At 44.2% G+C, this 26,013-nt stretch overlaps 1 protein-coding gene across 12 annotated transcripts in view; it reads right to left on the bottom strand.

Moving 5' to 3' along the window:
• The window catches only part of LOC147611839 (protein TPX2-like), a 30,238-nt gene extending 8,771 nt beyond the window's left edge, over positions 1 to 21,467 (bottom strand). For 5 of the 12 annotated variants that reach the window (XR_015263600.1, XR_015263601.1, XR_015263602.1 and 2 more), the window contains exons 1-19: positions 21,109 to 21,467; positions 20,887 to 20,977; positions 20,611 to 20,660; positions 20,457 to 20,515; positions 20,279 to 20,343; positions 19,578 to 19,779; positions 19,379 to 19,490; positions 3,538 to 3,669; positions 3,355 to 3,453; positions 3,118 to 3,215; positions 2,904 to 2,982; positions 2,615 to 2,677; positions 2,411 to 2,497; positions 2,213 to 2,313; positions 2,045 to 2,123; positions 1,639 to 1,704; positions 1,490 to 1,558; positions 1,334 to 1,408; positions 1,059 to 1,178 (exon numbers count right to left, since the gene is read on the bottom strand). Coding sequence is in view for 9 of the 12 variants with exons in the window: in XM_086783692.1 (XP_086639818.1) it covers positions 1,059 to 1,178; positions 1,334 to 1,408; positions 1,490 to 1,558; positions 1,639 to 1,704; positions 2,045 to 2,123; positions 2,213 to 2,313; positions 2,411 to 2,497; positions 2,615 to 2,677; positions 2,904 to 2,982; positions 3,118 to 3,215; positions 3,355 to 3,453; positions 3,538 to 3,669; positions 19,379 to 19,490; positions 19,578 to 19,779; positions 20,279 to 20,343; positions 20,457 to 20,515; positions 20,611 to 20,660; positions 20,887 to 20,977; positions 21,109 to 21,120 (1,659 nt within the window). In the remaining 3 variants the exon portion in view is untranslated. Of the gene's footprint in view, positions 1 to 29; positions 939 to 1,058; positions 1,179 to 1,333; positions 1,409 to 1,489; positions 1,559 to 1,638; positions 1,705 to 2,044; positions 2,124 to 2,212; positions 2,314 to 2,410; positions 2,498 to 2,614; positions 2,678 to 2,903; positions 2,983 to 3,117; positions 3,216 to 3,354; positions 3,454 to 3,537; positions 3,670 to 19,378; positions 19,491 to 19,577; positions 19,780 to 20,278; positions 20,344 to 20,456; positions 20,516 to 20,610; positions 20,716 to 20,886; positions 20,993 to 21,108 lie in introns of those variants that run through there. The other 7 variants (XM_086783700.1, XM_086783696.1, XM_086783695.1 and 4 more) reach the window with 7 other exon arrangements.
• Between the last annotated feature and the right edge of the window lie 4,546 nt (positions 21,468 to 26,013).

Here is a 26,013-nt window from a genome sequence, read left to right as displayed (position 1 = left end):
CAGCATAGACGGAGGTTGCATCCCAGCATAGACGGAGGTTGCAGCGGCAGATTCGGATTATTCTTGCGAGGCATGCGGGACACCCAGTCAGGGTGCTGACCACAGAGGATATTGAGGAGATCCGCCAGTGTCCGATGCGGCACATATTATGAGTTGGAGGTACCTCCATAGTGTACCTTCCAGTTCCAGTTTCATTTTCTAGGTGCCAGTAGTATCATCTTTATTTTTCATTTTCTGGGTTTTTTTATCCAGACATTGTATCAGATCCACCATGATGTAACTTTTGGTCTCATAGGTCATTATGGCCTTTTGAAGACGTTAATATAACATTTCATTTCATTTCATTTCTCTCTCTCTCTCTCTCTCTCTCTCTCTCTCTCTCTCTCTCAACACATGCTGACATGTGAGAGAGAGCATGGATTCTCTCTGATCAGAGAGCTAGACATCCCCCAAGCCTCGAGATCTGGACCAGTTTCTGGTCAGCTCCAGATCAGGGACATACTCCAGCGCCACAAGAGGTTGACACAGACGCCACCTATTCAACTCTTGATGAGGATGGTTGGGCTGATTCCATTGTACATGCAGGACTCAAGTAGTACGTGGGTCCTGTTTTTTCGGTCGTTAGTTTTTCTTTTCATGTTTTGTCAGCACACAGTTACTGACAAATCACATGTACCACTTTTGACCTCATATACAAGGCCTTTGGATCTTTGTAAGACATAAAATCTCTCTCTCTGAGCTCTCTCTCTCTCTCTCTCTCTCTCTCACACACACACACACACACACACAAACTAAGATCAACATTTCTAAAATAAGTCAAAACAAGTATTATTTTCTTTGATCTCAACTCTAGCATAGGCATAGCTTTTTTTCCTGCTCTTGGAGAAACCCTGGAAGCTTGCACTCATAGAGAAACTTGGGATGGTTGGTTCTTTGTTCTGCAAAGGTAAGCACCAAAGCTCCATATGGTATTTGTACATATTTTGCATGCTATGATGCATTCAATCATGCTGCATATAATTAGTCCAATTCTTCAGATATCAAATAATGGCTCTCACCTCGGGATAATCTGTGGTACATGGCAGCGGATTAGCTTTTGGAATCCTCTTCTCTTTTTCTCTTAGTTCAATCTCTTTTATCTCGGTGAGCATACGCTGCTCCTTTTTCTGTCCATGATCCTAAAATGACATGGCAGCGAATTAGCTTTCGGAATCCTCTGCTCTTTTTCTCTTAGTCCATTCTCTTTTATCTTGGTGAGCATACGCTGCGATCTTTCAAAATATTTCCAAGAAGTTGAATTTAGCTTCTGAATGTACAACTAGGGGGATGATACCTCAGTTAAAAGATGAAAAGGCTCCAGCCTTGTTTGCTTTGGAGGCTGATTCTCCTGCTGAGACTTGAGAGATAACTAGCCATTTCAAGGGAATACCAACCCATTCAGTGTAGCAACAAGCACAAAATTTCTAGAATAGCCAGTAAAGTAGAGCACCTCGCTAAATAAATTTAGAGGAATTTGGGGTTGGCTATGAATGCGCTCTTCAGTTGCAAAGTGAAATTCCTGTTTAGACAACTCAAGAAGTTGAGCGCACCCTTCAGACCCACAAAGCAGTCTATAGTATAAAGTGTGATGCTACATACCACTGGCGTGGTCACTTGCCGTTTAGTATTCCTGAATATTCCTAAATCACCACGGCTCCAGAATATCTGATCCATAAAACGGAGAAGATCTTTCAGCCCTGTTCTTAGTACTAGCATGTGAAGCAGTAAATGGATGGTAGGCTTGATGGTATATACCTTAAATACAAGTGGGACACACAGATGCAGCTATAACCAGTGTCTTAAAATCTCACCACAAGTTCAAGCCCCAACGGCATCCATCATTAAATGTGCAAACTCAAAAAACTTTCCCCGTTCATAAAAGGTCTGGTCTTATAAAGGGTGTGGTCTTTGTCTCCTATCATACTAGCAAACCCCGTTTGGTCATAAAGTAGGTATGTTTTCATTCAGAATTCCCCTAGTTCAGGAAAAAACTAATGCATAGCACCTTCTTGTCAAGAGGTCGGGCCTTAAACTTGGGAACCATTGAAAGCTCCTCTTGTTCTTGTTCCTCTGAGCTTTTCACCCTGACATTCTAAAAATAACAGTCTTAGAGCCAGGCATCAGTTTGACAAAAACTTACCATAACTTGGGTACAAAATACAAAGTCAATTACTTAGGTGGCCGTGCACGAGCAGCTGTTTCCAAACGAGGTTCCCTAGGTTCAGTAAGGCCTGCACCGGAAGCAGACTTACAGCGGTGTCTGCACTCTTTAAACTGTCAAAACCAAACATTCAAGGAGAATTTTCAGAAAAACCAAGTAAACGTTTGACACAACATTAGACTTGCTCCTGAATTTGTTGAAAAACATCACCGTTGTAGAATCTACTGTTGAAACTGATGCAACCGATGCTGCTCCACAATGCTGCAAGGCACGTTCCATGGTTCTGAGGTGGAATTCCTGGATGCAGCAGATAAAGGAAAAGTTTCCAGTGAGTGCGCTGCATTCTCTGTTGTGAAACAGCTGGTGCTCTCTACAGAATGACAAACAATGTCAACAATAATTCACATAGCTTACCTGAAACTCCGGCAATAACGGTGTGCTCTTCGGTAGTGCAGGTAATGTTGGAGCTTCCAAAATCTGGAATGCACCACTATAGATTAAATGCTTCCATTTACAAAGAAAGCATAATACTCCACAGGTGAAAGCGATTGCACTTTACGCATGCACATCAAAATACTCCAATGAAGATTGAACAATTCAGTGCAGCTCTTTCCTATTACTTACTAATCAAGGCCATGAATCCGTGAGAGAGAGGTTATTAAATGCCATTTTCAACTGTCAAGTAAGACATATTTCTATTCACCTTCTTATTTAAAGGGCGGGCTCTAAACTTAAGCATCTTTGCAAGAATCTCAGCCTCTAACTCTGCAGTGCTCTTGATCCTGGAGAGAAAAAAAGCCAACAAATTGCAGATTTTACCTCAGAGAAGGCTATACCATTCATACAACCTGGCTACCTCAGCTTCTAACAGTGTCATCTGCCATCATACGGTATGTTTCCAGAGAGTAATTACCCACCTAGGTGGCCTAGCCCTTTGAGAGGTCTCCAGGTCAGGTTCTTTTGGCTTTGTCAGTCTCAGCTTTGGTTTTTCTTTGGAAAGAGAACCACATTCATCCTGAAAGCAGCACTACCATTATGATCATTGCCTGATACAGAAAATTTGCTAGCAGTTACTGTTTAATGTACTTCTTTCTTACTACCAGTTACTGTTTATGAGCTTTTATTTATTAGCAGTTACCGTTCAATTTACTTACATGACTGGGTACACAGTTCTGAAGACAGTCTCGTGTTTTCATCTGAAATCTCTGGACTTTTTCAGCCATTGAGATAAATGGTGATGCCGGCTTGCCCACCTAAACAAGAGAGTAAATTTATTAGATGCTCTTTCAGACTCACGAACAAGTGCATTTTCTTCCAAAGGCATGATATATGGCGACCTTTGAGACTGAAGAATTTTCTGTTCCCTTGGCTGATGCTAAGCGCCTGTCTGTAGAAAAGATGAAGGCATGCGGCACTGTCAAAGTTGCTGGGGTTCTTGCAGTCTGTTTCTGATCCTTGATGTTCACAATCTGGATTATTCATCTGATCTATGAGTCCTCTCTCTCTCTCTCTCTCTCTCTCTCTCTCTCTCTCTTTTCGTAATGGTTGGTTGATTAGATTACGAAAATGTAATACAAAGCAAAGGTCGCATGACCGTCAGACCACACACACTAAAAGGCCACATGAGGCATGCCCACCGTACGAAGAGCATGTAACCAGTGGTTAACTTGCACCCTGGTGATAACATGTGCATCGATCAAAGAAGAAACTTGCCAAAGCAATAGACCACGAACACGCTGGACATGACCTTTCGCCCCTGATTGTGAATCAAAGATGAAAGCATTTCGCATGAGCCAATTATGCCAAAGACCCAACCATCGAAAGAAAACAAAGACCTCATGTTGCTGATTGTTCCCCCCGGGCTGATCATGTCCAAATACCCACTACCTGGGTGACAAAGTCATGATTTGCCACACTGAAGAGATGAACTCCCATATCTCACGAGCCACCGGGCAAGAAATAAACCTGTGCCGACTAGATTCAGAACAAGTCTGGTAGAAGCAACAGTTGCCATTCGAAAGTCTCCGACCCCAAATGGTAGTGGCAGTGAGCTCGTGAGCAGCTCCTAGAGTTGTGAATGCGGGACTTGCTCAATGGGTTGAAAAAGACACAAAGGAGGATGAGTGCTCTGAGGCCTTCATATTGATGGGGAAAAAACAAATCCTCGGGATGGTATGGGGCTGTTCGACAACGCTTGGCGTGTAAACGTACGCGGCCCAATGGACCAGCACCTTATAGAGGAGTGCCACTCTCTGGGTTGCTCAGTATGAGTACGCCCATTTCCCCACTTATGACGCCATCCGTGAATGCATTCATTCCTTCAACAGTTCAAAGAAGACAAGACATCCATGCATGTGGCTTGCTCTAATACCAAGTGTTACAACCCCACGGATCTCCAAAATGCAAAACACGATTCATTAGTACAAACCCCCTAGGAGAGATGCACGCTAGCTCACCACCCAACCATAGGTTCGCATCCACAAACCTCCCCCAAGCCACAGGCTAATGCTCCAATCCCATGATTCATGCCAGTCAGTAATGGTATACCACCAACCATAGTTGTCACGGTACGAAAATACGATACCATACGGTACAATACCGTACGAAAATTTTTGGTACGATATGAAAATTTGAGATACCGTACGATAAAATACCGTTTTTTTATTAAAGAACACCTACAAACATAGACATTCTCAATTTGGAAGGGTAGAGTCTAGAGAAGAAGTTTCAAACCGAAATTTCTTTAAAACAAGTTTGAAGTGACAAACAAAAGTACATAAAGCATGGAGATGCGATGCGATCATGTGCGCTAGGCGCGAATATAAAAAATTGAGTACAAAAAGAGGGCCAAGGTCCAAGGAGAGACTAGACAAAGGCATCAATATCAGAGTTCTCACTTAAATCATCCTCATGAGAAGAGGACACATCACTAGCCTCGCCAAAGTCGCCATCGCTAAGAGGTTGCCCTCGTCATCGAACTCGGGCTCTCCAAGCTCATGTGAGAAGCCAAAGGTAGCATCCTCATTTGCAAGAGCGAGTGTGAAGCTATTCGAACCACGCCGCACATAGGTATGCTTTATGTCCCTGGAAGCACCACGAATCGTGCATGTGGCAGCTTCCTACTTGCACTCCTCTGCCACTACCACGCCCACGACGAGTGCGAGTAGGTCGTCGATCAAACGACTAGATCTATGCATAGATCCTCTTGCTCTTTGTTAACACTCTCAAGAGTGCCCCATGTGAGCTTGAATGCATCCACATTCACCTACGTTGTACAATGATCAAGTAATAAGCAATGTATTAGAATTTAGTTTCAATAAACATTGAAGTTTGAAATTTGAAGCACTACCAATCGTGCATCCACGGCTTCTTACTTGCACTCCTCTGCCACTACCTCCACGCCCACCACAAGTGCAAGTAGGTCGTCGATCAAACGACTCGAGCTCTCGATAGATCTCTACATAGATCCTCTCCTCCTCATCTTGCTCTTTGTTAACACTCTCAAGAGTTCCCCATGTGAGCTTGAATGCATCCACATTCACCTACATTGTACAATGATCAAGTAACAAGCAATGTATTAGAATTTATAACTTATACTTGTCTCACTGATTCCACCTTTTGCATTGCGCGCACCATGCGCAAGTTAGTGCGGCAATACACTAGCCGCTCTAGCTGTTGCGTGCTCAAGCGATTGCGTAACTTCATGTGTACAGGTGAGTAGGAACTCCAGTTCCTCTCACATGCACCCGAAGAGTGAGTTAGCACGGCAATACACTAACCGGTCTAACTGTTGCATGCTCAAGCAATTGCGTAACTTCGTGTGTACAAGTGAGTAGGAACTCTAGTTCCTCTCACATGCTTGAGAGCGCATACCCAAATGTCTCCCACCAAAAGAGGGACTTCACAAGGGATTCCCTCTTCCAACAGGTAGTAGATGCAAACGCGGCTCCCCCCCTTTGGTCATTGTAGCTAATGAGCTCCTCAAGGAACACCCCATGGCGATACTCCAGGAATGTTTTGGGCAAGAAAGCATCTCAAGTTTCAAGTAACTCCACGTTGGTGAAGAGAGCAAGGCGGATGCAATAATGCGGCAAGACCATGGATAGGTCTTCGCATCCACTTCCATCTCTTCTCCACAATGGCCAACATACCATCGCGCTTCTCCTCGTCGATGGAAGGAGAAGTGCACAACTCCGGTATGGCCTCTCTCATGAAGTGAACGAGAAGACCCATGGTGGCCCCCTCCATGTCGGTCATCTGCAAATACCCTATAGAAGGTCATGACCACAATGACAATAGTGCGGACCGATTGTCAAAACTCCTCCTTTAGGCAAAGCCATTGCATGGCTTTGGCCTTCGCCGATTCTCGCTCATCCCACTCATTCCACATTGTGGAGACCACTGTTTGGCTAAGGGAGGATTTCACATCGTAGAGACGCTCCAAGAGGAGCCACAAGTAGGCGAAGCGTGTAGATGAAGGCTTCTTCAATTCCAACTTGCTATGTTCCCGGAACATGGCAAACACCTTCACCTTTGTGGTGAAGAAGGTGACAATAGAGATAGCTTCGGTCATTACTTCATCCACACTAACTTGCCCATATCCTCCATGAGCAAGTCAATGCAATGGGAGGCACAAGGCGTCCATACTTGTGTGAGGGATAGTCCTCCTCGAGCAATTTTCCCATCCGACAGCAATTGAAAGCGTTGTCAGTGATGACTTGCACCACGTTCTCCGGTCCGACCTACATGTCACAATGCACATGAATGGATGCAATGAACGTATACAGTATGAGAGTGGAGTCATGACATAGCCACATATCACATATGCTAAAGCCTAAACTTTAAACTTTAAAGACTTCAGTGCAATTTGAAACTTACCTCCATGTTGCTTAATATGGCAATATATGAATGCGCCTAATGTTTTCCTCCCCGCCTTTCCGGAATCCACACCCCACACAAAGTATGTGCCAAGAGGGTGGCAAGAGACAAGTATGTTGATGATGATCTCTTCTTCCGGTCGCTCCATCCGTCGGAGAGGATGCTACAACCATACTTGGACCATGCCGCCCGCACCGGATTGAGACATCTATCGATTCTCTCCCACGTCCATCCGTCACATGGGCCCACATTTGCTATGGCTTTCACCATTGACTTCCATTGATCTACCTTGAGCACATGGAATGAGAGATGGTGCTAGAGTAGCTTGCCCCATGTGAGACTCAAACCTTCGTCTCTTTGAGGAGGTGGAGGCGGCACCGACGGAGGCGACGAGGGAGGATGTATCACAAGGCGGACACATGACCTCACCATCCGCCCTTGAGCTTCTACCACTATCACGATGAGCACCCAATCCACCCTTGATCTTGTTGAAGATCTCATCGGATATAGCTAGCGAGACTTCCTTGCATGGTGCAACTTGCCCCCCCACCTTTCCGAGATGTTGGAGAAGCCTAGTAACTCCACTTTGCCACAATACTTACAAGTCCACCTATATGACTTGGACTTTCCATCGGCTTTCTCTACATGCATAGCATGCACATTGAAGGCTTCATTCTTCTCCCTCGTCATTGTTATAGAGAGACAAGGAGAGCTTAGAAGTTAGAAGACATGGATAGGCTTGAGAGAGAGGCACGGCACCGACGGAGGCAACGGGGGAGGATGTATCACAAGGCGGAGAAATGACCTCATCATCCGCCCTTGAGCTTCTACCTCTATCACGGTGAGCACCCAATCCACCCTTGATCTTGTTGAAGATATCATCGAATATAGCAAGGGAGACTTCCTTGCATGGGGCAACTTGCCCCCCCACCTTTCCGAGATGTTGGAGAAGCTTAGTAACTCCACTTTGCCACAATACTTACAAGTCCACCTATATGACTTGGACTTTCCATCGGCTTTCTCTACATGGATAGCATGCACATTGAAGGCTTCATTCTTCTCCCTCGTCATTGTAATAGAGAGACAAGGAGAGCTTAGAAGTTAGAAGACATGGATAGGCTTGAGAGAGAGGCGCGGCACCGACGGAGGCGACGAGGGAGGATGTATCACAAGGCGGAGAAATGACCTCATCATCCGCCCTTGAGCTTCTACCACTATCACGGTGAGCACCCAATCCACCCTTGATCTTGTTGAAGATATCATCGAATATAGCAAGGGAGACTTCCTTGCATGGCACAACTTGCCCCCCCACCTTTCCGAGATGTTGGAGAAGCCTAGTAACTCCACTTTGCCACAATACTTACAAGTCCACCTATATGACTTGGACTTTCCATTGGCTTTCTCTACATGGATAGCATGCACATTGAAGGCTTCTGTAAACCGACCTCGGTCTTCAGACAAAACCAAAGGGCGGTGCGAAACAAACACTCGCACACAAAACACTTCAACACCTTTGAGAACCAAGAGAAGGAAAACAAACAGGGGGGAGCTAGAGTGCTCCTGCAAACAATACACGGACACCGATTGGCCCCAAAACATAGTGGCGCCCCTTGCGGTATTTCTTTAATTGATTATAAGAGCTTTGATTACAATAAGGCTGGAAACTCACCCGTCACAATAGAACTCCTGAAGCCTGCAAAGACCCTGCGTCATGGCTTCATATCCACTCAGCATCCACAAATAAGTCCAACCATTGTTTACATCAAAAGACTCTCACACATTGAGTCTGCATACAGAAGCTTTCTCCCATGATCAGGACTGCCACCACAGCCATCCCTAGCCTCTCACCCTAGAAACAGCATCACACCCTGACACATCCAGTGCTTCTGCATCACAACACAGACTCCCAAACTATCTCCCAAAAGAGAACTCGCATCACAGCACAGCATACCATACAATCGACACACCTGTACCAACCCTCTCTACCTTCCAAGGGTACTATCTATCTCTGTCATAGATTCCCTGTCCCCTGTCCAATCAGTAGCAAGGCTGTACCAAACACGTGTCCATTCCTGTACCTTATGCCTGCATGTGACCTATCTCCTGGAGGACCATAAACATGTTTCCTCAAGAAACCTACGACCTATTTCCACGTGAAATCCTTAGGCATGTTTCCCTTTGAAACCTTTGTCCTGTTTCCATACAGAACCATTCACAGCACCATTCAACAACAGTGCAACAACGGCATACAGTTCCCTCATGAAACATCTAGAAACATAGAGATGCCCATAACTGTAGGTCCCTCTGTTCCTTTCCAACAGGAAGCAAACAATCTGCTCCAAGAGAGCATGCAGCCATGCGAGCTTGCATCACTCCCATGCCAAGGAACACATTTAATTGACCTGTACTTGCAGCCGGAAACCCAAGCACATAACTGAATTTGCTGCCAACCAAAAACAGCCCATAAAAAATCCCTGGATTCCACTCTCAAAGCTGCCAAAACCCCTCCTCGCAAAAGAGAGAGAGAAAGAAAGAAAAAGCATGAGCAAGGCTGCTGTCCAACCCAACGCTCCTTGCTGTCCAGCCCTGACAGTCCTCAAAGAGAGAGAAAACATGCTCAATCCAGCCCCACCTCCTAGCAAGCGAGAGAGAGAGGGAGAGAGAGACATGGCAGTTCCGCCCGCCGGTCTGTTGCACAAAAGAAAGGGCCCTGCTGAACTGTGTGCTGCCTGCAGTCGCCCCCGCCTATGCTCCCTACTGAGCTAAGCACTGCTTGCAGTCTGCCCACCACCCTCCAAGAAAATGAAATGAAACGAAATGAAATGATAATATTAACGCCTTCAAGAGAGAGAGAGAGAGAGAGAGAGAGAGAGAGAGAGAGAGAGAAAAAAAATCTCCTGCGTGTGTAGATTTAGCCAATCCCTCCAATAGAGAAAAAGCACACACTTGAAGATGCAGCTGCCGCCTCCCAAAAAGCATGAGAGAGAAAGGCATGCAGCTTTAGCCATCCCTCCAATAGAGAAAAAGCACACACCTGAAGATGCAGCTGCTGCCTCCCAAAAAGCATGAGAGAAAGGCGTGTCCTCCAAAAGTAGGGTAGCCTCCCAAATTAGCTTTTGGGCCACCAAAGGTTAGAAAACCTTTTAAATTAAATTCTCTTTGTCCCCTTCACACTTGGGGTTGTCCACACATGAGTTTCCTTTTTTAACTCCAAACTAATGCCATTCACACTGTCCACCATGTCCCCGTGCACACCTGCATACTATCCAGAGAAAAACACACGATCGTGACATACCCCCCTCTTGAAAAATAGCAAGCGTCCTTGATTGCACTCAATGGCATAGTAAGGCATCTTATGAGCAAAGACTCCCCATATGACAAAAGCAATGGCCCTCCAGTGCATCAGGGTGATGAAACAATCATCCTGCACAATAAGGCCACACCATCACGTGAAAGTGACAAACAACTCTTGCTTGTTCCTTTAGAACTTGCAGCAAAAGTCTAAAACCAAGTGGAAACATGTAGCCTGTGTTAGCCAAAAACAAAACCATGCATCATTCTACATATGACACACATATGCATGACACATATATGCATTCGCAACAATATGCTCCTCAAGATGCTCTACCTCCTCAAGAGCAGTCTAAGGGCTGCTCGCAAGCCTTACGCCCATGGGCATCCCACAGGACCCACGACTGGTGGTACAACATGAGCATATGAAAGCACTCAATGCATCCAAACAATACATCCACTAAGTACTTCCCACATATGTCTCATGGCCATCCCACAGGAGTCACACCCAGTGGTGCATCCATGAACATAATAAAGTACTTAATGTATCATACCAATATACATGTATCATACGACACAATCCAGAGTATTACCCAATGTATTCTCAATGGTACCAGAATCCAATGGCACCAGAATACAATAATACCTCAGAAAGTGTATGCATACATGTATGCATACATCCATATATCCATGAACCAAACGAACTCTAGGGCAGCTCGCAAGACTTATGCCCTCCATAGAGTTATCCATAGTTGCAGTTATAGTTCAAGGTGCGGCCGACTGTGAACCATACCCAACTTTACCATCTCATGTGACTAGTACACAATATCATAGAAGTCCCATAAGCAGATGTACTATCAGCCTCCAATACCTTCGGGTGAATACAAAGATGTCACCAAGCGACTCCTAGATAACAACTGAGCCTGTCTGTAATAAGGGAGCAGAGGTGCTACCCCCCTCTTGAGCATCAGGCAATGCTCCAAAGCCCAGCTCACGCAATGCTCCAGCCCCCAGCTCTGCTGAACCTGAATGAGACGTAGCAAGAGTCGGCTCCAACTCAAAGGCATCAAGATAAAGCTGCAATACCTAAGGTGAATGTGCTAAGTCACCCTCCTCCATCCGCTTCACATCCATCGGTGAATAGTTCTTGAACTTCACAGGATAGCGAGACGGGATACTTTACCTCGTACCTTTCTTTCCTTGTGTGCCAGTATCTGCTCGAGAATAAGAACCTCATCAAGTTCCTCCACTTCCGTCTGAGCCTCATCTGATACATCCTCAAGCACCCAAAACTTGCTTATACTCCACCCAAGTGGTAAGCACAAGACCCTAATGAAGCATAGTAGATCACCACTGCTAAACATAGAAAGAAGCTGCCTTCGGAACCCATGAAGCCTCCATAAAGATACCACCGGTGACAAAGTGTCGAAAGCCATAGCCTTCAACCCATCTTTTGCACCAAAACACTTCAACTGCTTCTTGTTCCTGGCCGACTACTTCTTGTCCTTGGTGTCTTTTCTCCTGAGCTTCATCCTCAGCTTTTGCTCTTCACCTCATACAGGCAAAGACACACAGTCCTACACTTCCTTTTCACTTTCCACATGTTGAAGCTTTTGATGTGACTCTCATGAGACAACCACGAGCAAAGACACAGTCCTACACTTCCTTTTCACTTTCCACATGTTGAAGCTTTTGATGTGACTCTCATTGAGACAACCACGAGCTCCCCCCTTAGGAAAGTTGGCGATTGTCTCGACAAGAGCAACCACGGACTCGCCTACTTGAGAAAGTCAACGATGTCTCGGCAACGGAACCTTGTAAACCGGCCTCAGTCTTCAGACAAAACCAAAGGGCAGTGCAAAACAAACACTCGCACACCATAACACTTCAACTGCTTCTTGTTCCTTGCCGACTACTTCTTGTCCTTGGTGTCTTTTCTCCTGAGCTTCATCCTCAGCTTTTGCTCTTCACCTCATACAGGCAAAGACACAGTTCTACACTTCCTTTTCACTTTCCACATGTTGAAGCTTTTGATGCAACTCTCATGAGACAACCACGAGCAAAGACACACAGTCCTACACTTCCTTTTCACTTTCCACATGTTGAAACTTTTGATGTGACTCTCATGAGACAACCACGAGCTCGCCCCCTTAGGAAAGTTGGCGATTGTCTCGACCAGAGCAACCACGGACTCGTCTACTTGAGAAAGTCAACGATGTCTCGGCAACGGAACCTTGTAAACCGGCCTCGGTCTTCAGACAAAACCAAAGGGCGGTGCGAAACAAACACTCGCACACAAAACACTTCAACACATTTGAGGACCAAGAAAAGGAAAACAAACAGGAGGGAGCTAGTGTGCTCCTGCTGCAAAAAGTACACAGACACCGATTGGCCCCAAAACGCAGTGGCGCCCCTTGCGGTATTTCTTTAATTGATTATAAGAGCTTTGATTACAATAAGGCTGGAAACTCAACCGTCACAGTAGAACTCCTGAAGCCTGCAAAGACCCCGCATCATGGCTTCATATCCACTCGGCATCCACAAATAAGTCCAGCCATTGTTCACATCAAAAGACTCTCACACATTGAGTCTGCATACAAAAGCTTTCTCCCATGATCAGGGCTGCCACAACCATCCATAGCCTCTCACCCTATAAACAACATCACACCCTGACACATCCAGTGCTTCTGCATCACAACACAGACTCCCGCATCACAGCACAGCATACCATACAGTCGACACACCTGTACCAACCCTCTCTACCTTCCAAGGGTACTATCCATCTCTGTCATAGATTCCTTGTCCGATGTCCAATCAGTAGCAAGGCTGTACCAAACATGTGTCCATTCCTGTACCTTATGCCTGCATGTGACCTATCTCCTAGAGAACCATAAACATGTTTTCTCGAGAAACCTACGACCTGTTTCCACATGAAACCCTTAGGCATGTTTCCCTTTGAAACCTTTGCCCTGTTTCCATACACAACCATTCACAGCACCATTCATTAACAGTGCCAACAACGGCATACATCTAGTTACATGTTCCAGCTTGTGGGGGGCGCGGCAAGCGTTTTCAGATTTCCCGTTCAGTGAGGCAGGGTTGTCCCCTCACCCCTCTACTGTACCTCATTGTAGCTGAGGCTATGAGCAGGTTTCTTAGGGCTACCCCTAGTGTTGTGGGTCTCAAGCTGCCTTTATGCACGGAGGAAGAGGTTTTGGACTCTGAGTTAGCAGATGATACGGCGTTGATCCCTGAGGCTTCACATGCTTGTTTATGTGCTTTTCGGACAACCTTGGAGACCTTTTGTTTGGCAGCAGGAGCTACTATCAATTAGCATAAATCAGTTGGTTTTTGGATCAGTGATTCTCCTCTTGCAGATTGGGGTACAGATGTTGGTTTTACTTGGATTGAGAGAGGATGCTCTGCCAGATACCTTGGTTGTCAGGTGGGCGTTGACATCTCCCCTGCACAACAGTTTGCTCCAGTGCTCTTAAGCATTCAAAGCAAACTTCATCACTGGAGTAGGAGGAAGCTCGACTTGGCCTCTAGAGCTTTGGTGGTTAACCAAGTTTTGCTAGCCACGACTTGGTTTATTGCTTCGTGTTGGATTTTTCATAAGGGCTGCATTGGCCAACTTCATCGCCTTATTCGGAACTTTCTTTGGTCAGGGCTTGATGGAAATGCGCACACACACCAGGGCCAGAGTTGCTTGGGAAACCATTATCAGACCTAAGCAGGAAGGGGGATTGAATATCATTGACCTTGAGGTGCAATGTAAGGCTTTGCTTTGTAAGCTTGTTGTTAGGGGCTTTCTTCCAGGCATTGAGCCGTGGAAGGACTGGACTCTCAGCTCACGTTTTATTTTTTCGGATGCAATTCACCGCTCCCCTTCATCCCCCCTGGTTAGGTCCCTCCTACGGGCCTGGGACTGCCTGAGGAGTTTTTTGGTGCACATCCCCCCGCGTTCAGCGGAGGAAGCTAACCGGCAGCCCATTCTATGGAATGATTTGATCTTAGATGTGCATGGTAGGCCTCTTGGGGCAGCTATGCATATTCTCTGGGCTAGTTGGGAGACCCTATGCCCCACAGTGCGAGCTTGGAAGAGGTTTCAAAGCCTTACTGAGGGGCAGAGGGTGCAGAGATTGGATTTCACATAGCATTTGAGAGGCTTTAGCCGGAGGATTGCACAGATTGATGCATCCATTCCCAACCGCTGGATTACTGGATCTTTTTTGGAAGGTCGTCATCATTCTTGGTTTGGGGTTTTCTCTGGAACACGTGTTCCTCTTCAAGTTATGGGTATCTCCTTGCCTAGGGAGGATGATGTACCGGTCTTTTTTTCTGTACAGGATGGATGCCAGCTGGAGAGATGTGATGTGCAAGACCTTATTGAGGGCCCCCAGATTTGTCGAGTCAGAGGTGTTGGCAGGTTAGGGAAGCACGTCTTTGTTGAGAGGCTCTAGCCGGAGGATTGCACAGATTGATGCAGCCATTCCCAACCACTGGATTACTCGATCTTTTTTGGAAGGTCGTCATCATGCTTGGTTTGGGGTTTTCTCTGGGACAAGTGTTCCTCTTCAGGTTATGGGTATCTCCTTGCCTAGGGAGGATGATGTACCGGTCTTTTTTTCTGTACAGGATGGATGGCAGCTGGAGAGATGTGAGTGCAGGACCTTATTGAGGGCCCCCAGATTCATCGAGTCAGAGGTGTTGGCAGGTTAGGGAAGCACGTCTTTGTTGACCCCCCCCCCTAGGGATGATCACAGAGAGTGTTAGCCTTTGGTTGTATGGTGGCTGCCCTATCAGACATTTGCAGGACCTTATTGAGGGCCCCCAGATTCATCCAATCAAAGGTGTTGGCAGGTTAGGGAAGCACGTCCCCACCCCCCCCCCCCAGGGATGATCACAGAGAGTGTTAGCCTTTGGTTGTATGGTGGCTGCCCTATTAGACATTTGCATTGGGACCCGGTGAGTGGGAGTGGAAGGATGCTTGTAACCCTTTGAAAAGCATGCCTTTTTTCAGTTATATGGTGCAGAATGCCAGACATCTTATCTTGGGACACATTCATTGTGTCCCTACTCTTAGAACCCATTGGGATTCTTACGACATTTCGATTGACATTCAGAGGGTATTTTGGCGGAGATTATGGCATTCTTATAGGGAGCCACAGATTTCCTCCTTTATCTGGATTTCCCTTCATGTTGGTCTGGCCACCAATCAATGGAGGTCTGTTACTGGTGCTTGCCCAACATGCCCTAGATGTGCAGGAGTTTCGGAGTCAGTTTACCATTGTTTATGGGAATGCAGGGAAGCACAGAGGGTTTGGTCTGCGATTGCACACCTCTTTGGTAGGATTAAGAGGGATGCTATCATTTCTTTCGGTTCTATCATTTGGTTGACACAGTCTGGGCCTCAGCTGAGGTTCCAGGGGACTGACAGAAGCTTGGCCATTATGGTTAGGCAAGGAGTTGCTCGGCAGTGTTGTCTTCAGGATTTGCCACTTTCACACTTTGTCCCTCCCACACAGAGGTTAGACAGTTCTTGGGAGATTTTTGCTAGCATCTCAGCCTAGAATATCTGGAAGGCTAGATGCACTGAGGCCATTGAGGGTACTCCCGCTCTTGTTTCTCAGTGTCTTTGCAGGATTTGGAGTGATATTATTCACACCATTATGGCTACCTGGGCCAGAATCCAGGAATCTTCGAGGGCTGCGGAGAGGAAGCGCAGCCAGTTTATGAGAGAGTGGGACATTGGTATCTTTCTCACATCCTCTCATTCGGGACCCTATTGGCAGCACAAGGCTCCTGATTGGTTGAGATCTCCACCTTGCTTTGTGTGAAATCTCCATTTTGTAAAAAATTTCATACTTAATACAAGTCTCCTTTCTGGAAAAAACAATGAGTGAGAGGCTTGACTCTAGAGAGAGAGAGCCTAGAGTCTTGAGAGAGAGAGGCTCGAGAGAGGGGGAAGAGAGTGGCTTGAGAGTTGAGAGAGAGAGAGAGAGAGAGAGGGGCTAGAGCTTCAAGAATCAAAAAGCTCAAGGCTCATGTATGATGTACATTGTGAGCCTTGAGGGAAGCTTGGGGGGTGGGCATTTTATAGGTATGGGCCATGGCATAGGCTATATTGCCAAAGACTTGGCCCAAGACAAGGCAAACAAAACGGTCAGAAAACGGGCAGCAAAACGGTCAGAAAACGGTGCATCAAATGGTCAGAAATGGACACTTCAAACGGTAAAAAACGAGTGAAAAACGGTAACTGGGCATTACGATATCGCACAGTATTGTACCGTACGAACCGTACGGTACGAACCACGAGAAACAACTATGCCACCAACACCTGCCTGCTAGGGCCTTCGGCATGATCGTCCGGTGATTTGTTGAATCCTATCATGTTCCCAACGGTAATCCTGCTCCATCGCAATCCACAAAGTGAATAACTCTCTATTAACAATAATATAACCCAAGTCTCACTTATATAGTGGCTCTAGTTGCTATAAATAACTGTCCAATCATAAATAGCTAGTAAACTTGGTATTAACCATGAGCCTTAGTTGCCTGTGTCGGCCTAATTCCTCTAATCCTAGGGCTCCCCTAACCTTGCAAGATTAGACCACTAATCCCTTAAGATTAGTACTATGAACGTAACAAGGTCGAGCTAGTATAAGCCCACTAGTCAATACCTTGCTACTACACAGTCCTAGAAAATAGCCATAGTAATAGACTAGGCATCTACCACATCACAGGCTAGTATATTCACCCCATGAACTAGGCATCCAGCAATCTTGAGTTCCGAATAACTATCCCATCAAAGGCTAAAACATCTACCTCGATACTATCTTGTGAACCCGCACATGTGATAGGTCCTAGCGTCGCACACCACTAGAAAATACCCCATATATGTCTTACAAATCCATTACTCCTCAGCTTGCAGTCTTCACAAATATTACCAAAGGTTGCTAGAAATCTCTTCCCAAATATTACCAAAGGTTGCTAGCAATCTCTTCCAGTATACAAACTCAATCTTCTTGGGAGAATAAATCTATCCGAGAAACCTAATGATCTCAATATCAACAAAATTTGCTCTGAATTTGGATCTCAAAATATATGTGCGCACATAAAGATCCTTAGAACTATCTATGTGAAGCAATCTGGCAAAGCATAACCGCTTTACCCAAAATATAGACCCAATCATAGTTGCAAATACCAAGCAACTACATAATACTCTCTCTGATCATCTACAATCCACAATCTCATTCTTTCTTCCTTCTTGTAAATGATTTCTTAAATCAACTGTCGCTTCCCCTCTGTCCAGACATCCACCAAATAGGAATATAGATGTATCGAGAAATCCTACATGTAGGAGATTCTAGCGGCCCATACCACCAGAATACACTCCATACCCTTTAACATCCAAGCAATGTGTTGGATTAAATACATGATCTAAAGTTACTATATGTAAACTCTAAATAGGCAAGATCAATGATCGTCCAAGAAAGTAATAAGTAACTACAAGTAGTCACATATCTCGTCACTAACACGTGGTTGTGACATACATGGATTGTAATCGAAGCAATTGCCCTGACGAAATTCTTTCGTCAAGGCTTCTTGATTGGAATCTATGAATCCAGAACTAACTGACGTTATTCTTGGATGCACGAGGAAACTATCGATCATGACAATTGTGCCCACAAAATAAAAATCAATCATGACAATTGTGCCCACAAATAAAATCAGGAAAGTGCATAGCTTCATCCAAGTCATACTATCAATCCTTCACATCAACTCTTGGTATGTAACCTACAATCACAAGGATCCACACAATAATAAAAATGTCCCCCCCCCCCCTTGTACCATACGGGTCACGGAATAAGTATCAAAAGATACCACCTATCTCCCTTCTTGTAAACTTTTTTCATACTTAATAGGAGTCTCTTTTCCGGCGGGGGGAAAAACAACTGTGTAAGACACATTAGTGGAGAAGAGATAGACCTAATGTACTACATATTGGAAAAAACATGTTGTATTTACAATGATGAACTTGGATCTTGATTCGTGGCTGCACAACTTCTGTCGTGATCTCCAGATGCTTGCATTTGGGAGTTGAGGATTGTCTTTTGGAGTGATGTCAATCCCCATGTGTGCAAGGATGTCTAGAATGACTCTAAACTTCCCTTTTATAGGGTTTCATGCTTTGGTCACGCTCAAGTAGGCAAAGCCCTTCATGACCCCAAAAAGTTGTCCAAAAGGCCTTTATTGTGTTCATATTGTGCCCAAGTTGTGTCCCAACTATTGGTGCATGTCCTGAGCACCTCCGGGCACCTATTGGGCTGCCAAATAACAGCCCCAAGCAGGCCATACTCTACCATGCACTTTGCCTAGAAGGTGGCTGCAACAAGTAGGAAGCGTGTCCAGGTGGCACTCACATGGGTGAAGCACGTGACACTTCCCTTCATTTCTCTCATCCCTTCTTTTCCCCTCTCCCCCCTTCTCCCAAGCTATGGCATTTCCCCATTTTGGCACCCTAAGAAATGTTGTTTGTCATTTCCACTTCCATTTCCCATAACTATGGCCAATAGCTGAACAGAGCTTTTCCTCTCCCTCTCCCTCTCTCTCACTCTCCCCCACATCAAGAAATGGAAAAGGGAAGAGTTCAAAAAACTAAGTCTTAAATTAATGAAGATTAATGTAGGAAAGTGTTATATGTATGATAGATTTGAAAAACCATTGTTTATTTCCATAGGTCTTGGAGACACTTTCTAATAAAGTATGGTTAAAGCTTCTTGGATGGGTTTACACTACAATGTGGTATACATACAATGGACAGTTGCTTTCACCCTATCCACAATAAGCTTCTTAGATCTATTTGAGGTAATCTATGGTTTAAGGACATTGAGCGGTTGCCTTCACACTTCCAGCCCTCTCTCTCTCTCTCTCTCTCTCTCTCTCTCTCTCACACATCAACCTTCCTCCTCTTCTACATGCTTTCCTTCATCTTACTACTCTCACCTGTCTAAGGTGGCCCCACTCGAGCTTTTGCTTTTTCATCGGTTGAAGCTCTTGTCTACTACATTTTTCTACATGATTGACCTCCTTCTTCTGAGCAAGATTTTGAGTTCGCCTGTACAATGAATACCCAGGATTAAACAAATTCATCCAATTACCGATAGACTTCATCAAAATCCTGTTGTGTAATGAAATAAGCAACCTTACGAAATAGCTTTTGGAAAATTTGGTCAATGGCTTGTCTGTCTGCGGTATCTTCTTAGACATCTCTACGTGGGGGCGTTTAGCCGAAAGGCTACCAGGAGAAAACACTGGAGGTTTTTGACTGCCTGAGACACCCCCAACTATGCATTGCTTTGCAGGAGTACAAAGGTCCAAATCTACCAGGCCTCCAGACGCACTAACTGCAAAATGCAGCTTCTAAAGAAATGAGAACAGCGTTAATTTTGATGGAAAACAACATTCAATTTGTGGAGACCAGCAGTAAAAATCATATAAGGCTTAAGGAAGCAGAGTTGAACAGTAAGATCTCTACAAAGGCCAAACTTGACTAAAGGAGAAATACGGCGTAATCATCAAGAATAAAAGAATGCTTTTATGCAAGGAAGGAAATCAAATCATACTACAATATAGTTATCAACGTGGATCTACTAAGCCAGCACATGTTTTTGTTGAAGGAATTCAGGAAATTCCAAAGTGGTTTCTAGGTGCGTACACATTATTGAAAAGGTTGAAAGAAAGATGTGCAGGGACAAAAGCTGCAAATATGTGAAAAGAGATTGTTGTGTGTGTATCGAGTTGGCTGCATCATTATCCAAGGCCTCGAGACATTTTTTTGTGATCGTTCTAAATCATATTACCAAAAACATATGATAATTGAGGTCGCAAAATTGCTGTTCTCACCAAGAGGCATGTCTTCACTGTCATTGTGATAATTTGTTACTCCTAGTCCCATGCCATTGGAGTCACTGTGGAAAATTAGGGAAGCTTTTAGCATGGCAAGCCTGATGTACAGGACAATGGAAAATACTGCACAATAAATCACATTTTAACATGGACGACTGGAAGTCTTATATCTTACAGTGTAAATGCTAACAGGTTTTGATTTCCATCCCTGGGCAAGCTGGAGGTATCCATCATCTGTACAGGGACAAACCTCCAGCTCAGAAACATCACTGCCTGGACAAAATTTTATAGTTTAGAACCATTACTTTGATGCACAATGTGCGCAATACCTGCTCGCCCTTGGGTGTGATGTGTAGGTCTCTTGAACGAATTGAAAACGCTGCCAGTGACACAGAAGATGCTTGTCACATATTCATTTCTAAGGGCACATAAACCTTGCAAACAAAAATTCGTGTCTGTATTTGTATGTGTCTTCATGGTAAAGGCAAACTCCTCAATTATCTATTAAGTCAAACAAAGCAGGATTCCAGAAAGGTGTCTATCTAACTATCTGCACAGATTTAGGTCAAACATTGTCGGATTTCTAGAAAAGGTGTCGAACTTACTGTCTGCGCACAGCTTTAGGCCAGGAACTGCATGATATCCCCAATCTTTCCAGCAGCTTGATGTGTTTGCTAAACTTTTAACCGCGCAGCTCTAGGTCAAGAAGCACTGCAAGCGTTCAAGATTCTTTTACCAGGTTCTATGTCGTCACGTGTTTTGTCTTCCCCAATTTCTGATGCCTACAGGAACCGATTGCCAAAGCAAACAGAAAAAAGAACACTTACGGGAAGCGACATAGCTGGCGGACGTTTCAAACCAGCGCTCGGCCTGTGCGACCTGTGCGACCGTCTCCGGAGCAGTAAAGTCGTAAAAGTGGGGGGCCGACAACTCGAAGTCGGGGTCGAATTGGAATAAAACGGGGACGGTGTGAATAGAGATCATGCTACCTCAGGTACGTTGCACAGACGGAAACCGCGATGGCAATGGGAAGGGCAGGCATCAAACAATTAGGGTTGCGCAGAGTTCGCGAAGGTGTTTTGTTTTCGTGTTTCAAAATTACGGAAAGCGAGAGAACGTGTTCCGCTTTTCACAACGGTCCTATGATGGGTCCCACTACACCGTTCATGAGAACCATTCCCTATGGAGTAGCGACTTTACATGAAACAGATCTGTTTGTGAAAAAACAAAGGTAAGGTCAGGAAAGCAAAAAAATCTATAGCCTACTAATGCCTCTACGATCTCAAAATCTCCCATACGGCTACACCTATGAGAAATCTGCATTTCCCAAGCTCCATCCAAAAAATATTCATAACAATGCTATGGAAGAATTTATTTTCTAAACTACAAACCTACGTGTGTTCGCTTGCTATTTGGAACTGCACTCTGTGTGTGTGTGCGTGCGCGTGTGTGTGTGTGTGTGTGTGTGAGAGAGAGAGAGAGAGAGCAAGCTGGTGCCTTATCCCTATTTATCTTTATTTTACTGAGAGAGAGAGAGAGAGAGAGAGAGAGAGAGGAAACAAAAGTCTAATCACCTACACTCTTACCACTAAGTACACAAAGTCTGAGTATCTTGAGACTGAACCATAACCCTAGGTGTTAACCCATTTTGCACTAACCTAACATCTCTCCATTACATAAGAGAGATAGCACAATAAGTGTCATGAAAGGGCACTCTAAACATTGTAGTTATGAGAATAGTTAGCTATGTCACAAAACTATGTGACCTGCAAGCCTTTAGTTCATCTTTCATTAAGTTTTCGGTGCCCAAGTGTGAACAAGGGCCAGTTATATAAATAATATTATTCTCATAATGTAAGACACAATCCCCCTTTGTACCAATTGAGGCTAGTCTTATCTTCTTGCTCTCTTATGTGTCTATGGTGTGAGAGAGAGAGAGTTAAGAGGAGAGAGCTACATTCTTGGTGCATGTTTCTCTTATGCTTGTGATTTTAAGTGTGAGAGTAGAGAGAAGTGAGTTTCCTTGTATGGAGAAAGGCAACCTCATGGTATGGTGATAGTTTGAGGAGGAGGCAAGAGATTGGTACTAGCTACCATTAGCAAAGCTTAGAGTCTTACCGAGATACAAGCTTAGATATCAGCAAGTTTCCCACGATAAGTTAAGGTAAACATTGTCCATTGCACTAGGAGAGGGATGGTGTAGCCTGTAACATTTTTGGTGTTGTGCTGCCAGGGAACCACCTATCTTCTTCTACTTTATTTACACTCCATGTCATCTTCTTATAAGTCTCTTTTCCCTTAATATGGTTGTTTGAAGCTGTGTGATTAGTAGAGAAGAGAATAAGATATAGATAAGGTTGTGAAGAAAGAGATAAATAAAAGCTATTTTGCATTGTTTTAGCATTTGGAGTTGTTATTTCCATTGTTTAAGAGTTAAGAAAGCAACAAAACAAGTATTTGCATCAACCCTTGCAAAGCGAGAACTTCATAATCATGACCGTGAGTATGTAGGGAATACCAATTTTTAAAAATCTTAAAAAATCAAAAAAAATAAAGATCCATTGATTCCATTGCTTGATTTTATTTGTTTATTCATGTTGCAAAGGATGAATATGGAAAATCAAAAAGTTAAGATTTGCACCCCATTGTTTTTTGGTCAATACCTATGGAATCACACCATCATGATTCTACAGTCTGCAAAATCATGGCCGTGATTTTTGATCATGACAAGATTTTTTTATAAATCCATCTGTTCTACAAATTTCGGGATTATGCATTCAAAACGCCTTATCTCTAAACAGATTCCATCTTATCTGATCATTACATGGATCACGAAACATGGACCGTGATTATCAATCATGCTCGTGTGACTGCCATGTCATAAATCACAATTGAAAATCATGGTCCGTGATTGTTGATCACACTATGATTGGCATGTCACTAATTAGGGTGAGAGAACTTGATAATTTGATAAAATAGATATCGGAAGTAGCTACCTAGGGTATCAAAGAATCCACTGGAATAAACTTTAGATGGGTTTGGGTGACCATCACCGTGATTCTTCAGAGGATCATGACCATGACTCTCAACCCTACAAAATCATGTCAACTGATATCTTCAAAATTAATAGGATAAGTGCTTAGGGATGAAACTAACACCAGAGGGAGTGGTGAGCAGTTGAGACTAATCTGCAATTTTCACATGATTTCTATCGTGATCATGCCTGTGATTCTACATATATCTATCGTGATTCTATAGGAACCTATCATTTGTAGACCTAATAGTTCCAAGTGTGTGTAAATAAACAATTTTGTTGAGTTAAAACCATTTCATACACTTAAGGTTGGGAAGGCTTGTTGGTGAGATAGCATCGCCCCTAACGACAGTGTATCTAACCAACCAAGCCATAGAAGCTTAGGGTTAACTTTCACGATCATCACACGAAAGAGCGTATTTGCTCTGCACATGCTAAATTATTTTAAATCATCAAAAGTAGTGAGGAATCCCTGAAGAATCCTCTTAATAAGGAAGTGGTGGGGTTCTTCTCTAACACACTGTATGGACGATTCACCGACTTAGCTCAAGAAATCCTAGGATATGGACATGAACCTAAAAGGGAAGCTATACAGGTTGCCAAGGGGCAACCACCAAGCTCGGACTGAGAAGTGAGCATTGAAAGACCGTGAAGTATAGGGTAACAACTAAGGGGGAGGAGCCATTGCCAAGAATGAGCAATCATCAACCCACGGTACAATATACTCCAAGAATATGAAGTGATCCTTAAAGTGCCCAAAGAATGGTGTCAGTATACTTTCCCAAAGAGTTAGATATTGAGGAAAGAATGAGAGAAGCACAAGCCCAACTTAGAAGGCTTGAACAAGAGAAGACCAGCTTAGATCTCCACAGGGAGTTGGCTGAGAGACGTGCTTTCGATATGATAATGCACTAAAAATATCCTTCCAGTCTCAGAGGATCAAGACATGAAGAGGACTTGGTCGTAGGGGCAATGTGAGAGGTTGAACATGTAATGGAAGAGGGTATGCCAAATCTAGAGCCTATTTTGGAGGAGCCTCATGTGATGACTTAGCCACTCTCGCAATACCTCTCTTAGGGAATGAGGAAGTGTCGTGAGGAGAATCAGAGAAAACTTACACCAGTACTAAGGTATATATAATGTTAAGGACCCCATAGTTCCAGGAGTATAGGAGAGGCATATTGCTACAAGAAGGGAGCTTGGGAGGAGTGGTCTTGGATGATGGTCTAAAGATGCACATAGAAACTATCCCAATACCTCCTAATCCAAGGGTGGATGTGAATCGGCATACCAGATCCATAAGAGGCTGAGGTAGAGGAGAGATATATAAAATGACATATAAGGCTCCACCAAGGGAGCCAATGAGAGTAACCCTTCACATGGGAGATGTAACACCCACGTTGACCTATTAAGGATGGCCGAAGAAATAGGAAGGGGGATTGCTTGGGAATTAGGTACTACACCGGCACCATAAAGAGTAACACTAGTCAAGCCTAATCATCTGGCAAGATTAATGTTAAAATTCTTAGGTGATATAACACCTGGAGATATTCGAATTGGTGTGTGAGACATATGGACCAATAGGACCAAATGAAAATATTTGCATTTTTCCTTACACTAGAAGGGAAATCACATCAATGGTATCTATCCGCATAAGTTAAATGATAGGATTACTTTCACACAACTTAAGAGTGTGTTTGTACCTAGTTTAACATGAAGCGAAGAAAAGTGGAGCCCTGTGGCTCAATTACATAACATCAAGCAAGAGGAGCATGAGTTGATGAGAGATTACATCTCCCGTGACTGAAAAACCTAAACTCAAGATGTAAGCCTAGGGAGAGACAGATGAGCAACTGCTACCATGCTTCCATAGGAGAGGAGAAAGGGATACTAACATGCATGACTACTTGCTATTGTGGCCAAACCAACATCGTTTGATGATTGTTGCAAGCTAGACACTATCGATTTTGAGGATAACATGCTTGAGTTACCACAACCTCTGATGACGCGCCGAATCCATTGTTACAATAGCTTTATCACATGCATTGGGCTGAACAACACGATGACCTCAGAGAGATGAATAAAGAATATGACTCTAGATGAGCTAAGCACTACACTTCTAGATAAGATAAAGTTAAAAGATGTAAGGGATGTACTCACAAACCAATATTTATACCCTCCATGAGAGTTGGTATGGTGCTAAATATGTTGATAAAATCACATGAGCACTGAGTGTCCTCAATTGAGGCCTCACCCATTGATGTATTGCACACATTGTATGTGACTTGGGAACCACTATACATGTATGTGTACGTATCCATGTCAGACACAACAACTGCAAGTACCTCAAGTACCTTAGTTACCTTCTACATGACAATAACTAGCTTTACCTGCACCACTTGGGCAAGGCCTTGCACTGAGGGCAAACTCGTCAAATGTGCAAAATCGGATGAGGGGAATGTATAGAGAACCAAAAGTACTTATACCACCACATGTTCTACCACCACAACCACCAACACCTTGCATAATGGTAGTTAATCAAATGATCATTGAAGAGGTGCTAGAGGAAGGAGAATATACATGGGAGCCTTGACCAACCATGGAAGAGATAGATGACAATTGGGAGGTAACCCCAAAATTTTTTCTAATGGGGAAGGCTATGAGCCACCCCAAGGGGCTAGGAAGGCTCCCAAGCCTT

Source organism: Cibotium barometz, chromosome 46 (genome assembly GCF_041138505.1).
Source record: "Cibotium barometz isolate CiBa-2024 chromosome 46, ASM4113850v1, whole genome shotgun sequence".
NCBI lineage: Eukaryota > Viridiplantae > Streptophyta > Polypodiopsida > Cyatheales > Cibotiaceae > Cibotium > Cibotium barometz.
Note: the sequence above shows the minus strand (reverse complement) of the source record. Positions and strands in the feature narration are given on the sequence as shown.